Below are 17,926 nucleotides of genomic sequence, written 5' to 3' on the forward strand. Positions count from 1 at the left end.
CGTATATAAATTAAGTCACAAACTTTTAGTTAAAAAGCGTACCTCGCATACAAAAGCTTATTAGCACACGAATTTACTCCTAACTTAGCACATTTGTTACAAAGACATTATTTCCTACCAAATGCCTAAGACACTCTACCATGCCAGAGTTAAAATGAACGACGTGTCGCCTTCCATAGATTAGTAACTGCTATACGCCATACGCTAAAGCCTTAACACGGAAGCTGGCTAAGCAATCAGTTTCCTGCCATGTGCGTTATGTGGTTGTACCATTGTTTTAAGGGGATAAGATTATAACTGCTTTAAATTAAAACGAAACTGAGCTAAAACGGCAGTGTGTGGTAACTTCGTGATATTTAATACATCGTGATATAATGTTAACATTTGGTACTTTATTGGTGAATAGTATTTGCATTTAATAATTCGTTGCGTGTTTCTGTTGCACCATTAAAACAAACATATAGCAGGGTGGGAAAGATGGGACACACTTTCATTCTATTTTCTCATGCCATTTGGCAATAAAAAAGAACATTCAAAGAATTATAAAACTGTTTTTCTACAACCCCCATAGACCGTTTTTATTTGTTTAAAACGCGATCGGGATATTTGGATATTAAGTGCTAAATGTGTCCCATCTTTATCCACTCTACTACATTAGACACAATATAATAAAGTGCCAATGTACATACTGTAAATGCCACGAATGATGTATAAAAGAAATATCTTTGCATGATGATTAAGTCATATGAAACCGCATAAAAACAAATGAAAAGTTATGTTTGGAATATAAACACAGTGTAAAATATTATTGCTACCATTATCAAGGTGATTACCATTAAGTTTATGATGGCTGCTTAAAAGTTAGGTTTATAAAGTTTTAAAGTGACAAAGTATTAGAAAAATGCATTAAACCAATGGTTCTTACAATTTCTACTAGTGTGCCATTTTACCTTAAATCACATATTAAAATTTGAGTGCAGCTGACAAAAAGATTATATTTCATTTACTGTTAAACTGTTTTGTTTAAGGATTTTCCATGTAACAGAAGTGGCTTGTTATAAGTTAAGAATCAGAGCCATAAAGGATTAAAACAGACAACAAGTCTGGGGTGTCCAAAGCAGGAAGTGAACGAATAAAATAACGGACACTTTGGACAGATGCAGCCGCTTAGTATTTCCTGGTTTTATTATAATGAAGGAAACTCAGCTATTATGTTAGAGAATGAAATAGCTGTCACAAGTATCATACAAAGATTATGATAGTGATCCCATACAAACAACTTCAATTATTTGCATAAAACACAGATTTTCTGGCTAATTTTAAAAGAACATACCAGCCATATTATTTTAAAAGTTTCTGTTTAAAAATTATAATGTTTTAGATAAAAATCGTATTTTACATGTGGGGTGCTGTAATGTAAATATTAAAAATGACCCGAAAAACCATGTTTTTTGCACATAATTGAAATTGTTCGTAAACAGTAGGTAAAACTTTATATTTCAAAGGTTAAGAGAGTTTGTCACGTTTTAAATAAACCACTATGACGTAACAATGTAAAATCACGCTTAGGACGAGCTGTTGTGACGTAAAAAAGTCACACTTCAGCTAAACCAATGGGACCCATTGAATTAACAATGTGGAAACCACGTCTTTGGCGTTAAGACACTCGACATCTCTTTGGTGTAATTGGAACATCTCAATGCAGATGGCGAACGTGCACAACCACTGTGCCTGCCCTTCCTGTGTTGAGGGACGCGATGTTACGCCACTCGTTCAACTGTGGGTCGTATGCTTCACATGTGGCAAGGTATGACTGGCCTATATGGGGAGAAAATACAGAGTAATTATTTAGTACATTACATGACATAACATCGTTATTCACATCTTTCAATGAATAGCATGTATAGGGAAAAAACACAGGGGAACTATTTATCATTACAGAACATCTTTATTTATATCTTTAAATATATAGCATGTATGGTAACATATGTAAATGATGATTAGTTCGTAATTATTTGTTTTATTGTGGTAGGAAAATTTCTAACAGGGGTGTTCTGTTTCTTAGTTATATAATGGGTGTTCTGTTCCATGCATCTCATGCCCGCTTATGTAACTTGGTTGGTCATTATGTTTTTGTAATGTTGACAATTTAGCAACTAATTAGCAACCACTGGGTTTAAGCAATTGCCGGGAAGAGTCTTGCCAAAGTGATGGAACAGTATTTACACCAGACTCTAAACCAGTAAATTAGTGAGATATATTTTTTGTTTCGATTCACACCTGGCAAGAACCACAATGGTAGCAGCATCGAGCTTTGAACCTAGTATCTTCTAGTTATGAATACAAAACAACAACAACCTCAACCTCAACCTACCATCATATCCCCCACATGCATATAACCTCCCACCAACCATACATATACCAACAGCATCACGTGGTACGCTCATGGGTGCTACAGTTGACCACTGGTCCGTCTTTGGATCATACCTGGAAAATAATAAGATTTATGATTTAACCAAAAACTTGGGTTCTTAAATTTTCTCTGTTAATATATGCTTTTTTAAATAATGATAATAATATTTGCTTACTATATTTGATTGCTGCAAAATAAGAAGGGAAAGCATTGAGTTCTATTGTATTTTATGAGCGATGGCCCTTATTAAGATGCTGGCATTTAGGTCCGACTTGACGCATTATTACATTAATTTAGGATGAATAATTCTCTTGCTGTAATATGAGAATAAAAAACACTGAGTTAATAAAACACTTCCCCACCTTTCAACGGTTTCCGATAACTTCGACATCTGGTTACTAGCAGGTGCATCGTGACCCCCGATGGCATACAGGTGAGCCCCACAAACCCCAACGCCGACCCCACCCCTCCTCTTAGACATAGGGGCACAGTTGGTCCACTTATTGGTATGGGGGTCGAAACACTCAACAGAACGAAGGCAAGAGCTTCCATCTCTCCCACCAACTGCATACAACCTGTAATACAACAGTGTTTAAATAACATTGGGAGTTCTATGTCACAATAATGTGTTTTTCACAACAGTTTGGTCAAAACAATGTACTCTCAGTGTTTAAATGCCCTTAGTTGTGTCTGTGTTGCTATCCTAACATTTAAAAGCGATTTCCTTTATTTTTGCACAACAGTGTAAAACATCAGTGTAAATATAAGTGCCTAAGTTTTGCACAATTTTTGAAATAGGGATGACTTACAAATGTTCTGTTATTTTTGCTACCAGGCAAAATGTAAAATAGTATTTTTTGCATCTGGTATAAAAAGTGGTTAATTTGTACAAACGCTTCTTCTGCCATTTGTCACAATTTTATCAGGGTTTGACACCCCAACACCAAGCACTTCACACATACAAGAGCTTTTACCTTGCTACTGTTAAGTGTATATACAAGCAAACAGAGCTAAAGTACATCATATTTGCGCATTAATGAATGTGTGGGCAATGTACATATGTTATCATATTGATTATACAAAATAAAGGCAATTTCTTAAATCTAACCCTTATCAAAAAACAACACAAAAAGTCCAACAAACTGTATAATATAAGAGACATAGATTTTGCCTAAATGACATTAACAGTCTCTTACTTAAATGTTATCACATTGTTAACACAAAACCATGAGTTGAGACAAGCTACAGACCAGAGGAACATTTACACAACTTAAGTACTTCCTGATAAAGTTAAGGATATGAGACAATCTGCCATCTTTACAATGATAAAAAAAATAAGTAAATAACACAGTCTGAAGATGGTGTAGATATAAGAATAGACTGAAGAGTGAAGTTTTAGGTGTAGATTATTTTAAAACATAATAAAAACTAATGTCTGTTCTATAACCAAAGATAACCTTCAATGTGAAACTAAATTAAAACAGATATTTGGCAATATTAGTATTATATGCCAGACTTTATCTTTTACAACACCTAAAAAATACAACACCTAATTTCCTAGTTTTTAAACATTTCAATTTTTATTTTCTTTTTTTAGTTTATAATTTGTCATTGCTTGTTTTAAAAAATTAAACATATACAAATACATGCCAATTATACCAATTTAAACACAAATTTCCAGACTTTCTAATATAACAACTTTAACTTATCTTTTTAGTTTCAAATTGGACATTGATTGTTTCAAAAAATAGATATAAACCTAGCAATATACACATTAAGAATATCCTACCTATTGTAATTAGAGTTTTCTTTCCACTACTAATTTCTCGTCTTATTTTAATAAATTAGGCTTTGGATTGATACGACATGCCAATATATGAATTTCTTACTTATCATGTAGGACAGCCACACCAACTGTGCTTCGAGCAACCGACATGGGAGCCACATAATTCCATGCACGAGCTTGAGGGTCCCATCTTTCCACTGTGTTAAGATAACTCCAACCATCATGGCCGCCTACAGCATACATGGGGCCATTGAGGACAGCTACACCTGCGGGTGGTGTATTGTTACATACTATTTCGTCCGCGCTGTGGCATAGTGGTTAGCGAGCCTGTCTGTAACCCAGAGGTAATGGGTTCGAGGATCAAGGCTGCTACCATTGTGGGTATGTCTGTCCTTAAGCAAGACACTTAACGGCAATTGCTCCAACCCAGTGGTCACTAATGGGTTGTACAAATTATCAGCCATACATAAAATGAAAAAATTCCCCCAAAAAGTAATCACCCACAAAGTAACATACATGGCAACTCGTAAGCTGACACGAGGTGTCAAACCCGTGTGATTCCGCCGACGCGAGGATAAAGTTACATTCATTAGTGTAGTGTGTGATACATTGCTAATGACTTACATAAACACTTCTGCCATATCCCCACTATTCTTATATAACTATAACATGGGTAAGGTCCAACAACTTTGCGACCTATGAAACCTGGAATCTAGTCCAGAATTGACAGATTGCCTAACACACCCAGGAGTTCCAGATATTAAATTTACAGATTTATTTAAAAAAATTATAAAGCAACATAGGCATTATTATTAACTTCTTACAGTGGGTAAGTTAAAAAAGGTTGAGAAGCTTTTTATTAGAGGTTGCCATTTTAGTGCAATGGAGTTGTAACAATACTAACCTAAACCGTGTCTATGTGTCGCGACAGGTGGCATGACACTCCATGTCTTGGTTCTCGTGTTGAAACACTCCACAGAGTTGAGGGTTTTGAGTCCATCCCTCCCCCCAACAACAAACAACTTGTCATCAAGCACGGCGACGCCAAACTGGAGCCGACGGCCCGTCATGTTCGCCACTTGGGACCACTGGTCAATTCGTGCATCGTATTGTTCAATGCTGACCGCACCTTCAAGTGAAAAGAATAAAGATATCATATACCGTATGAAAGGATCTGCTGCCACGAAACGTAACAGACAAAAATCAAGTCCAAGCAATTGTATAATAATTTAATTGAAATCTGGTATATTGAATTTTAGTTTTAGGCTACAAAGTTCCCTTACAATTTTGTGGGTTATGGTTAATGTCGCACCTTTCATGAATAGAGAATCATCATAATATACATGTGTACATACACACACTGTCCAATTTAGGTTGAGATGCATTTACAAGTCAACAACTTTAGCTCAAAATCTGAGGGCTTTCACTCAATAACAAGCTTATACAAAAGTTCAATATCACAAAATACACACTTATTTTACAGTGTTGCCACACATAACAACAGGCACTTGCAGAAGGTTAGTCCAAGACAAGTTAAACACATGGTTTGTGCAACACTGGCAAGCAAGCAACATTTTGCTCATGCAGACAAAGTTACTTACATGAAAATCCAGCTGGTGTGAGAGAAGCCAAGAGAAAAAAGGAAAAGAAGAGTGAGAAAGGAAAAAGGCAATGTATTTGTTGTTGTTGTTTTTATAGAAAAAGACAGAAAGAATTTTAAAGGACATGAAGTAATACAAAAGCATTTTTTAATTTATTTGATGTGTGCTTGTCGTGTCCACATACAAATTTATTTCAAAACATTGCAACCAGCCTAATTGGAATTTTTCAGCAATTCTAGACACTTGGCAATCTATTCTTTACAATTACGTACGTTATTAAACATTATTTAATTAACCGAAATTCCCATTTCTTCTACATCTTATGTATCATTGGGCTTTTTAAATATGAAAATGCTGTTAATGCCGCCAGGTGTAATATAAATGTGAAAGAGATCTTCTGGAAATTGTTTGTGTTCGTGTGATTGACCACAAATAATAGATTAAAAAAAACAATTGCCAAAAGATCTATATCACACTAAACACATGTAACTTGTACCGCAAGAACATCATATACACCCAATCCAGCTTCAACCTAAACATTACCAAACCCCATTATAAAAGCCCACATGCAGCGGTGTAAAAAGTGCCTATTTTCGATGCCGCCGGCATCGGCCGGATTTTTTTAAAACTGCCGGCAAAAAAAACGGCCGGCGTGGGAATCCGGAATTTATTTACTTCGCCGGCTGCGTAACATTTTGTTTTGTGTTAACGTATGCGTAAGTTACCTATTCGTGCAGTTCTGACGTAACAAACAGCTTTATATTATCATAAATCCGGCATTTATGCGGAGACTATGGCAATTGTGACGTAACATTACTAGCTATGTCGTAATGCACTTGCGGTATTTGATTGCGCCATAATAGGGATTGTGACTAATGTAATACGTAACAAGACGAACAAATATTTCAACTCGTGTTACGGAATATAAAACACAGACAATCTTAAAGCACTATTAAATTCCCGGTAATTATTATTACAAAGAAAATTCGTTGTAGGTAGAAACATGTGAGTTTTTTAAACTGTAGTTGGTAATCGCCGATTAGTTTTATAGTTTTATTAAAGTAGCAATCCTAGTAAAGTATTCCTTGCTGAAACTAGCGTCTGTTATTAATTTCAATGTTGACCGGACAAAGTTTGTCGCGCGTAGTATAAATGACACTATACCGTATTTATTAGAAAAGCTCAGTAGCAAAACTTTAATTTTACGGCTAAATGTTTAGTCCTGTGACACTTACGCGTGTGTTACACGTGGAAATCGTCGCGGAAAACAGACTTTGATCGGGAAAAGACGAAACATGATTGACACATTTTTAATTAAATTCCTACGCTACGAAGGACCGCGGGAGAAACCATAAGGCTTATATCCAAAAGCCTCGTACATGGTGAAAGCGGCACACGAACGCGGGGCTATAGATAGAGATGCAAAATTTGACGTCAGAACACACGCGCCGGAAAAACTGCCGGAAAAATATAAATGCAAACTGGTATCGGCCGGATTTTTATTTTTTACATGCCTGCCCACATGAAGATATCTTTTACACTTATCACTATGGTATATAAAAATTCATTATTGCATAGCGAGAATATCAATTAAAACCATCATCTCACAACCTAAATTTCAATGTTTCCTATAAACTAAAAATCCCACCCAATTATACCAACCCACCTTTGGAAGTATCCATTCCACCGATAGCAAACAGATGGCCAGTTGTTGATTTCCTCGGCCGAACAGGACAAGGTCGTCTCTCAGGTAACAAGTGATGGATCAAAGCTTCAATGACCTGATGCTCGCAGTCGAGGTTGTCACGGATGAACGGGTTCGATTGAACCACATCAGCGACGTACTGTGACACAAAGATCATATAAATTTGTAATATTATTTGTTGACTGCAATAAATCAAATAAGAGACAAACAATGCCATTTAAGCGAAATGTATATCTTTTTTATTCTTTTATTATACAATTGGTTGGGTTTCATCTATTACATTTTTGCAACACCAGATTCTTACAACATTTTTGACAATTTCTTTAATGTTTTGCCTTTTAAAGGGAAGCTGTGAGTCTGTGGCCTCTAAAATTCCTTCACCCTGACTTTGCCACTACATACACATATACACACAGGGTGACACAGCACTATTAACCCACCTCCTTAGGCATGTGTGTAAGCCTCACTCTTGTTAGTAGTTCTGCCATCAACTTTTTCCTTTCCCCCACATCATGTTTCACCCATAGCAACACAGCTTCAAACATATTGATCTCACTTGTTACATTCACCTCATCGCTGCCGAATAACTCGCATACCTGAAACGCATCCTGGTCACTTCAATGTATAACAGTGTTGGGGAAATAGGTGAAATTTTAATTTGCACAAAAAAAAACAATTTGCAAAAAAACTGGAAAAGCATTATTAATATGCACTAACTAAACAACTTGTTAACCTGGAATGCATTGTGGTAAGGTTACAGTTAAGTAGGGGGTATTAGACCTTTTTAACAAGCAATAATAAGCTTAAAACATGCCTAAAGCAATACATTATATATTCATGTCACCAACCAGTTTATACCAGTTACAAACCAAGCACCCGTTAGGTGTGATTCATATTAAAACAAAACTCACTTGTGGTAACGGCAGCATCAAGAATTCCTGGTTACGAATAACTTCAGTGAAATGTTCCTGTCAAATAAAGCGTTTAGTATTATTAGTAATAGTAAACTTAGCTAAGAAAAATACAGATTTAGAAATGAACATAATACGGTATAATTTACTATGGGTTACATATTAGCAAATGTCTTGAATTCGCAAAACAAACGATCTAGTTCAAAGGCATCTCAATTCTCAATATCACAACCTATTTAAACTTTTGTACAGTACAGATTTGCAGCATTTGTTAAAGGATGTACATGAGTACAAGACTCTCCTTTAAAACTAAGAGTTCCACGAACAACTAACATACCATTAGGATTAGTAACCACACCAGATTATATCCAAAAAATAAAACCTTCACATACCATAATATATTTACAAGACTTTCCAACAAGCTATACTCACATACCAATACACAAATAACAAACATACAGCCGACACAGGTGTACCATGAGGCCTCACAATCACAACCAGAATATTTCCATAATTTGAACATTCCACCGACACATTCACACATACCATGGTGTACTGATGTGCTTCCTCATACAACCCTCTACATGACTGCATGTCAGCGAATGATCGAATACCAAGGCAGTTGGATGGGTGGAGTTGTTGTTTAAGGAAGCAACATCCAGATTCAACCACAGCGTCCAACCTAAGCATGTTAGCTGTTGATAACGTCCTCTCTACATTATCCTCCTTTAACTCCAACTTTCCTGTTGTTTAGATGGAAATTAATTAAGAAATAAAATTCCAATTATTAACAAACGATTAGTACAGCAGTTCCCAAACTTTTGTAAAAAGTTTGCCTGGTGGACCCTTTGACATTGCCCATTATGTTGATAATTCACAACCTTATAAAAATCAAAGTATACTTTGGAAAAATGCAAAAATTGTCCGGCGCCGTGGCGTAGTGGTTAGGGCACCTGCCTGTAACCATTAGGTAATGGGTTCAAGACCTGTCGCTGCTATCATTGTGGGCGTATGTGTCTTTGGGCAAGACATTTAACGACAATTGCTCCAACCCAGTGGTCACTAATGGGTTGTCCAAATTATCAGCCATACATAAAAAAATGAAAAAATCCCAAAGAAATAATCACCCACAAAGTAACATACATGGTAATTCGTAAGCTGGCACGAGGTGTTAAACCCGTGTGATAACGACTGTCGTTTTCCGGCCACGCGAGGATAAAGTAAGTTACATTTATTCATTCTTACATTCATTCATTCAAAAACCACAAAAATGAATGAAAACTTTTTCATTAAATCATAATCATTGCTGTACTTTGTGGACTCTGTGAAACTGCTTTAAGGACCCCAGTTTGGGGACCGCTTGATTAGTGACTGTAACTTTCTAAGTGTTAAATAGATCTTCCGGCAATTTTGGGTTTCTCTTGTAATCTTTAAGGACTGGCATTTTGGTCTGCCATACAGGGAGACATAATCAGGATATGCCATTAGCGTTAAGTGTCTTGTCCAAAGACATGTGTAACAAACACAAGTGCCAAACAATCCCTTTTACACTTATAATACATCTGGTGGCAACTGGCAACATTATGTATATAGTATGAGTAAAGAACCCTATTGAATAAACAGTTACTATATAACAGGGTGGGAAGAGACGGGACCTTTAGCACATAAAACCCAAATATTCTGATCATGTATTAACAATTAACAACGGTCTATGAGAGTCGTGAGGATACGGTTTTAATATTCTTTGAATGTTCTTTGTTTACTACCAAATAGGACGAAAAATCTTCCTCACCCTACTATATTGTTGAGTAAGAAATTTAAAAAGTTTTATTCAAATTCCCTATACTGGTATGGCACTTAATTACCATCAAGTTGTATTTAAAAAATTGTGCGAATGTTATGTTAATGGACTTAGATCAGATAATAAAATAATTATATATGTTATGAGTAAATCAAAAAACAACAATTGCCAATTAAGATTACCTTGTTATAATGTCACACAATGAATTATAGAAACCTCATAAAACTCTCGCTAATAAATGCTTTTAAATGAGTCCTGTGTAATTCCCACATGAATTATAAATTGAAATGTACCCACTTAACTTAAGCACTTTATACTTAGCTTAAATATCTGCCTTGTGCATATATAAAAATCTTTACACCAAACATAAGCTTTTAAACCTATCACTGAAAATGCTATTTTAAATGACTAACTGCTGCACTTACTATTGATTTTTTGACAGCTGCTAAAACAGTGCAGTGATAGTAAATGAATAATTAATGATCAATTAAAATCAAATGTTCGCATATGGTGAATGAGAGACACACACACATACATCTATAAATAACCAACTAATTTCTTCGAAACCATATCACCAATCACCATTATACCCAATGGACAAATACAATTGAACAAATAAAGGTGTGAAACCAATGGCGCAAGCAAACACATAATTCAATTATTATGAAGTGAGGTATATACCTATATATTACAACTGATGTGAAACCTTAATAACCATTGTGGTATTTCAGCTGGCTGTGTACAAACTTGATTATAATGGGGGGAGGGGTATATTTATTATTAAAACTAATATGAAACCACAGCCCTAATAACTACTGTGGCATTTCAGCCAGCGACAGAAAGACTTGATTTAATTTTTTTGTGGAGGGGGGGGGGGAATTTATTCATTCTTAACACAGCCACAGTTGTAAAATCTAAAAAGTTCATATTTTGTTTTGTTTTTTTTTTTCAAAAAGTTTTACTCTCATAAAGGATGGTATTCAAAGCACGCAGTGCTTTTAAAGACCTACTATAAACCAAATAAACATATGCCTTTTTCTAACTAACGAAACAAACCCTTTCTAATTACCAATTTCCACCTAATAATGTAACCTAGCATTTGCCAACTAATTAAACACCCCAACAAAACAAATCTGTATCAAAATTAAGTAGCGTTTCTGAACATTGCTTGCAAAAGTACCTATTAGGCAGTGGTCATATTTTAAATAATTGTATCTTATGGGTGAATGTGTTCATTGCAAAAAATATATGTCGCAACTAGCGCAATCTCTTCACGAACTGCCATACTTTACAGACTTTGGTAATAACTTTTTCCATTGTAGATTTCCCATGTTAAACATTTCCCGATCGCTCTTCATCCAAAACATACAAAGTATATTGCATTTGCCCCATTAATCAAAGAGGTTCCCTATGTTTAATGACTAAATTAAACAATTTTACCCCAGTGTTCTTTAGGATATAAAAATGTTGGTGCTCACATGTGTACGTTATCTAAATCTACACTATATGTTAGCCATTTGATTGCATCACAAACATACAAAGCACTTCCCACATTAATCAATGAGTTTCTAATGCTTTACAAATATGACTTGGAGTAAACAAAGTCATTTGAGTTTTCTTCATAATTCAAAATACATTGACAGTGTTGCCACTCACCTGTATACATATACTTGATCAAGTTCTCCATCGCATCAGGATCGTTATCCGACATCACGACTTCTTCCTCAACGGCCTCTCTCACCTCACTGTTGAACATCGCACGGAAATATTCCGATACCGAGGACAACACGAGACGATGAGCTGGTATCCTTTTTGATCCAGCTGGATGAATGAATGAAGTTATTTACCCTCACATGGCAGGCAACAACAGTCCTTAAAACACAGGTATTCAGTTTCAAACAACTCAGGCCCACTTACAAGATATGACTTATGTAGCTTTGTGGGTGGTTATTTTTTCGTATAGCTTACAATTTGGACAGCCCACAACTGACTACTGGGTTGGAACAATTGCCGTAACGCTAATGATTTTAGCAGCATCGAGCTTTTAACCAATACAAATCAAGTATTCTAACTGTGCTATGGCGAAGTGCATTAAATAATTTTAATTTCTTTAAGGTATGTTCTGATTATATCGTTTTGTTATTATTTTGTGGCTGTTTTACAGTATGACAAAACCAAACCAACAAACAACTTAAGACATATACCGGACTTGATACAACAAAAATAACATTTAATTCATAATTAAGCCATTTAAACAATTACAAATTATTACCTATAATAATGACGTCACATAGTTGTTCTCTTTTTAGATGATCATGAATTTTCTTCATCATGGACGAAGCATGGTCGATTTCAACTGAATGATCAATCAGATCCATTGCCAGGCGTCAAAATATCGGGAATTCTTGACTTCAAGTTTAAACTTGTTTAACTTTGCGATAAACAACACAATTTCATAATTATTTGCTTCAATATATCGTCACAAAACCAACAAACAACATGAACGAGTTATTTCTTTGCTTTAGTTGCGAATATTTGATTGACAGCTGACAGCTACATAGACATCAGAGACGATTGAATATCATTGTTGATACTTACATTTGGCACTATAAGTTCAAATAAAATAATTTTTTTAAATTTAATAATAGCTTTTTAAACAATAAGCAACGATTTTCTGTATTGTAAATATTTTTATTTCAAAACATAAAATAGCAATGTTTTGACCTTTAACCCATAATACGTGACGTCAAAGACCGGGAAATTTAAAATCGGTAATTTCCGGTTACTGCAAAGTGTTATATATATATATATACACTATTATATATATATATATATATATATATATATATATACATATATATATATATATGATATAGTGTAAATTTATTTATTTAATAAAACTTAAACGAAACATGGCTCGTAGATTTCAACAACGAAGGCTTGGTAAAAAGCAACGAAGGTATGCGTGAGTTATATTATTTAAATCGTTTACTATAGTTTCCTAAAATGGCGTTACTAAATATTTAAAACTTCTGTATATTGTTTATATGTATAACAATAATATTTAACAGTGTTTTTTGCGTTCTTCTACCACAGATATAATTGTTAAATTAACTATTCTAACTTTATCATTATTAACATTTTGTGTCACCTTTTGACTTTTGTAAACGTTTTCACAAATATAAATAAAATATAATAGTTATATCCTTCTAGTCTCGTTGTATATGTGTTAAGCTTAATTAAATAATTTTTATGTTTTAACTTAATAATATGCCCTACCTTTCGTAAAAGTTTTTCACATAACACCTGATTTTTTACTTTTTAAATCCACAGAACTTTTGCCAGCACTGTATTGGAAGACACACCCCAACAGAAACCTTCTAGAAAGTTTTTTATTCTTTCCATATTTTATAATTTTATACAATACCTTATTTTATTTTTCCGTCCAAAAATAAACAATTCTGAAAGCAACTCAGGATTAACAAATAGAATTGAACAACTCGAAACCACTGTCGCAAAACTTTCAAAAAAGATTGTAAAACTGGAAAAGAAGTTTTCATCTTCTACACCACCCCTTTTCTCTAACACAAAAGCACCCACAATTACTTTAGCACCCCCTCCCCCACCTCCCCCCATTCTATCCATTCCACCCCCACCACCACCACCTCCCCTAGGCAATATTCCTGCACTCCCAAAATACAAGAAATCTGCCCAAGCACCTCAGAAACAAAAGGTAAAACATGGTTTTAGTTTAAAATCACTAAAGTTGGTTTGATCTGGTGTAACGAAAACGTAACCAACAAAAATCAAGTCCAACCACTAATGGTAGTAGAGAAATATATTTTGCCTAAATGGCATCGCCAGTCTCTTATTCAAGTAGAATAAAGTTGGTTTGGTTTTAAAACCAAACTGTTTTAAATTATAAGAGTCAAAAATTATTTAAAAGAATATAACTTATGACTACTGCAGTACTATATACTGTTTGTTTTTAACAGCCACACAACGCATTTGGTGTGATACTTTTCATAACAGTTTTTGTTAATCATTGTATATTTTCTATTATGACTTTTAAAGAAATAAACAAATTCGTATAGTGTTATTTTAACAAATATCATACAAATTTTTGTTTTAAAAGTTGCATCATTATAATAGTATTTCAATTTAATGTAACAGAGTTCCTTTCTGCCTGCACCAATCGGTATTTCTGTTGACGCGATTAAAAACTTGAAACTAAAGAAAGTTTCCGACCAACAGAATGAAGGCAGTAAGCCTGGAGAGGTAAATATGTTAATTTTATTCAAAAGAAGTGAACTGATAGACCAGTGGGTTTGTTTTATAACGCATACAAGGTTCCTAAGTATTTTATTATATATGTAAAGTTTTATTGTAGGCAATTAGACCTATAACAAATTATACACCAAGGCTTGAAGCTGTCACCATTGTTGGTGTATGTGTCCTTAGGAAAATCACTTAACAACATTTGCTCCAACCTAGTGGTCCTTTATGGGTTGTCTAAATTGTCAGTCATATGTAAACTCACTTATTTTAATTCACAGAAATCAAACAAAGTACAGCTGGTAACAATACAGGATTTACAGAATGTAAAGTTGAAACGACGAACCAAACAAACAGATGAAAATAAAAATATTTTGCCACTAAGTAAACTCAAGTTAACAAAGGTGATTTACAGAAAATCATTAATTGTTCTCCTGCTATATCTTAAGTGTTTCCCAACCGTTTATAATTGACTTTTTACCTTTCTAACTCTATCAATAAAAATACCTGGTTTTAAAGTATTTTGGTATGATATTACCAATTGACAGCAATTTTCACTAAAAATTAAACCGCTGCATGTGGTGCCTATAAAAATAATACACAGTTACCAAACCTGTATTATTTTTCATAAACAATAATCACAAATACCTTTTCCTTTAGTAATAACAATAAAATACTAAAATACTAAACCATTTAAATATAACTTACCGAGATTGTAGCCACCATTAAACAGTTATTCACCTCATAAACCTTTTAATTTCTTGCAGTCGTTGAAGAAAACGAACATTATTCGAAGTCCCGGTGGCACACCATTGGTTAAGAAAGATGAAAACCAATCAACTGGAACTGGACTCACACCAGCGTTTACCAGAGCGTTAAAGAAAAAGTTTGAGGTTCGATACTTTTTATGTTTAGAAGTAGTTAGGTGTATAACTCATGTTAACAGCAGAAGTCCATAGGCTTTGTGATAGACTGTTATGTCCACAAAACATTTAAGCATTTATTTGGTGTTCCGCTGAATTTCTGGTTTACAAGGTTTGAAAGTGGTGCTGCCTGACTACTAAATAATAGAGTGTTCAAATGCAATCTCCATGGGCACCAATCTTTTATAAAAACAGGGGAGGCAGGGATAGTTAAACGCACAATCTTGTGAAATAATGTTGACTAATTAATGCAGTGCAGTAACTCAAGGGGTATGTCTGCCCACCCTGCCACCCCAGGTGTGGCGCCTATAATACCTACACACAATCACCCACCATTTCCAAACAGGCCGTCCACAAAACATCTCCAATATCCATAGAAGAAAGCCCCAAGTCTTGGAGATGCTAAGCGAAAACATTTTATCGTTTTTAAACCAACTTTTATTCAAAGAAGCAATCATACCATGCAGTTACCACATCAAACATAACTTTCTATTTCATTTTTATTTTGTATTTAAAACAATCACACACATTACTGCTGTAACACCTTATCATATTTCCTGATTAATGCTGAATCTTACTGCTTGCCTGTTTCTTTGCAGTAATAGTATTTGATACGTGAGTATAACTTGATTTAATGACTGCCACAATCTGCATAACCTTTACTAATGTTAAGTTCTTTAACTGAATCAGTTTGATACTGGCTTTGGGCAATCACTAGTTCTTTATAAGCAATCCTAATAAAAATCTTATATTAAACAAACTAAGTGCAATCTTTGTGTGAATATAAGTCAAAATAGTTAACATCTTATTAATAAAAGTCTATCTACCAAAATAACAAAAAATAATCACCAAAAAGTTACATAGGTGGTAACTTACAAGCGAGCACAAGGTGTATAAAAGTAAACACCAGTGTTTTAAAGACCTTCGTGACTTTTATAATCTTTATGGGCATAATCTATTGTATGTTTTTGACCAATACACGACTGCTATTCAAGAATCAAGCAAGTATTTTTACACGAATACATTCACAGTTTATTGTCAGTAAAAATGAGCAGTTTATATTCGCAAATTAACACCCAAACCTGCTATGTTACATTGTTCAAGAAGACTGGACATTATGACATCATAAGCAGCTATACTAATCTCAAACATCGGTGCAAAACATGTTGATATTTGGGACAAAGTAACTTTTTAGAAAAACATTTTTGACAATAAAGGTAAAAAACAAGGACCCAAAAATGAAATTCTTTACAGCTGTTATAAAACAGTTGTTAAAATGAAAGCAGCCACAGGTAAAATAAAAGTACCTGAACGGTAGTGTCCATTACATATGTACATAGTTGATTGTTTTAAAACTATTTACAGAATTTTTGACTGTTGGAGGTTTAATAAAAATTTAGTACAAAATATTGTTCTTTTAAGTTTAGATTTACATTTGTTTAGAATTTTAATTGATTTGAATACTAAAGTAGGTTGCAATACTCAATTCATTTTTCTTAGGTTTTGATTAAACAGTGTTGTAGGTTAAGTTACGTAAGAAAATTGCTAAATTACCGAAAAGTGGTAGAATTTGGTTGTACATTAAAAAGCAGTAGAAATCTAATCATGTATACAGTTAAAATATTGTACTGTTACTAACGCACCACAAAAGTTGTGTACCAATACCCTGTACATTTGATTTTGATTTTTTTGGTAAAATAAATGGTAAGATATGTGCTTAAAAATATAAAACGCTACATACCATGTTGGCTGGTAAAATACAAATATCTAGGAAAGTAAAAAACATATTTACAACATTGACGTTGCTACGTAGTATTGTGGATTAACAGAGTTCATTGTTACGTCACCAAAGTGCGATTGTTGCATCATAGAGTTGTCTTGCATTCAAGTCAGGATTCAGATGCTGAAAAAAGTTCTTTGTCATCTTTTTAGTAATTTGTGAATTATTTTGCTTTGGTTTGACAGAATTAGGTAAGTGACAGTTAGAGGATATTGGGTTTAGGGATTAATGCTGCTTTACTACCATTGTTGGCGTATGTGTCCTTGGGCAAGTCAGTTAACAACAATTGCTCCAACCCAGTGGTCACTAATGGGTTGTCCAAATTATCAGCCATACATAAAAACATCACCCACAAAGTAACATACATAAACTTGTAAGCGGCACAAGGTGTATGAAACAGAACACCTGTGTTATAACGACTTTCGTTTAAGTATAAAGAAGCACGCAAGTATAAAGAAGTTTGATACTTGATTAGAGTAACTCATTAGAGGGCTTGAGGTGTATGAAACAGAACACACTCGCGGTATGATGACTGTCATTGCCTCCCCTCCTCGATAAACAAGTAACAATCATTCCCACATAACCACCACATACTAATAAACCCTCTCACATGTAGCTGACATGTTGACTCCACTGTCAGTTCTCGACGAAGCTTTGTCACGAAATTTAAGCGGTTCGTTTAAGATTTCTATGTTTCCTCCACCTGGTGTGTGGTTTGCATTCTCCGAGAA

The 17,926-nt window shown here is 34.4% G+C and overlaps 2 protein-coding genes across 5 annotated transcripts; one reads left to right on the forward strand and one right to left on the reverse strand.

Moving 5' to 3' along the window:
* Positions 1 to 372: 372 nt before the first annotated feature.
* On the reverse strand, positions 373 to 12,769 carry LOC149743541 (kelch-like protein 5). 3 transcript variants are annotated; one of them, XM_089872528.1, is made up of 12 exons: positions 12,490 to 12,769; positions 11,874 to 12,038; positions 8,963 to 9,159; positions 8,417 to 8,473; positions 7,946 to 8,101; positions 7,467 to 7,644; positions 5,801 to 5,812; positions 5,104 to 5,328; positions 4,303 to 4,465; positions 2,776 to 2,988; positions 2,375 to 2,487; positions 373 to 1,818 (listed from the first exon to the last, which is right to left on the reverse strand). In XM_089872528.1, the coding sequence occupies exons 1-12, from the start codon at positions 12,593 to 12,595 to the stop codon at positions 1,697 to 1,699; spliced, it is 1,707 nt and encodes a 568-aa protein (XP_089728654.1). In that variant the 5' UTR covers positions 12,596 to 12,769; the 3' UTR covers positions 373 to 1,696. The 3 variants fall into 3 exon arrangements, with proteins under 3 accessions (XP_089728654.1, XP_089728736.1, XP_089728810.1); XM_089872610.1 differs by lacking the exon at positions 5,801 to 5,812 and having other exon boundaries at positions 12,490 to 12,768; XM_089872684.1 differs by lacking the exons at positions 11,874 to 12,038; positions 12,490 to 12,769 and adding an exon at positions 10,400 to 10,553.
* A 134-nt stretch (positions 12,770 to 12,903) lies between these two features.
* Positions 12,904 to 17,057, forward strand: LOC149743542 (uncharacterized). 2 transcript variants are annotated; one of them, XM_089875197.1, is made up of 7 exons: positions 12,904 to 13,028; positions 13,091 to 13,176; positions 13,551 to 13,950; positions 14,391 to 14,495; positions 14,774 to 14,896; positions 15,260 to 15,385; positions 15,762 to 17,057. In XM_089875197.1, exons 2-7 carry the CDS (start codon positions 13,130 to 13,132, stop codon positions 15,819 to 15,821), a joined length of 861 nt encoding a protein of 286 aa, XP_089731323.1. In that variant the 5' UTR covers positions 12,904 to 13,028; positions 13,091 to 13,129; the 3' UTR covers positions 15,822 to 17,057. The 2 variants fall into 2 exon arrangements, with proteins under 2 accessions (XP_089731323.1, XP_089731255.1); XM_089875129.1 differs by lacking the exon at positions 12,904 to 13,028 and having other exon boundaries at positions 13,052 to 13,176.
* Positions 17,058 to 17,926: the final 869 nt, after the last annotated feature.

Source organism: Ciona robusta, chromosome 1 (assembly GCF_009617815.1).
Source record: "Ciona robusta chromosome 1, ASM961781v2".
NCBI classification, from domain to species: Eukaryota; Metazoa; Chordata; class Ascidiacea; order Phlebobranchia; family Cionidae; genus Ciona; species Ciona robusta.

Bases quoted from the DNA above. Each gene is read 5' to 3' on its own strand.
- LOC149743541 (XM_089872528.1), bottom strand. From the start codon at position 12,595: ATGGATCTGATTGATCATTCAGTTGAAATCGACCATGCTTCGTCCATG. The intron at 12,039-12,489 runs GTAATAATTTGT...TCATTCATCCAG, and splicing joins ATGTGACGTCATTATTATAG to CTGGATCAAAAAGGATACCA. The intron at 9,160-11,873 runs GTGAGTGGCAAC...TCTAAACAACAG, and splicing joins GATCAAGTATATGTATACAG to GAAAGTTGGAGTTAAAGGAG.
- LOC149743542 (XM_089875197.1), top strand. From the start codon at position 13,130: ATGGCTCGTAGATTTCAACAACGAAGGCTTGGTAAAAAGCAACGAAG. The intron at 13,177-13,550 runs GTATGCGTGAGT...TTAAATCCACAG, and splicing joins CTTGGTAAAAAGCAACGAAG to AACTTTTGCCAGCACTGTAT. The intron at 15,386-15,761 runs GTTCGATACTTT...ATTTCCAAACAG, and splicing joins CGTTAAAGAAAAAGTTTGAG to GCCGTCCACAAAACATCTCC.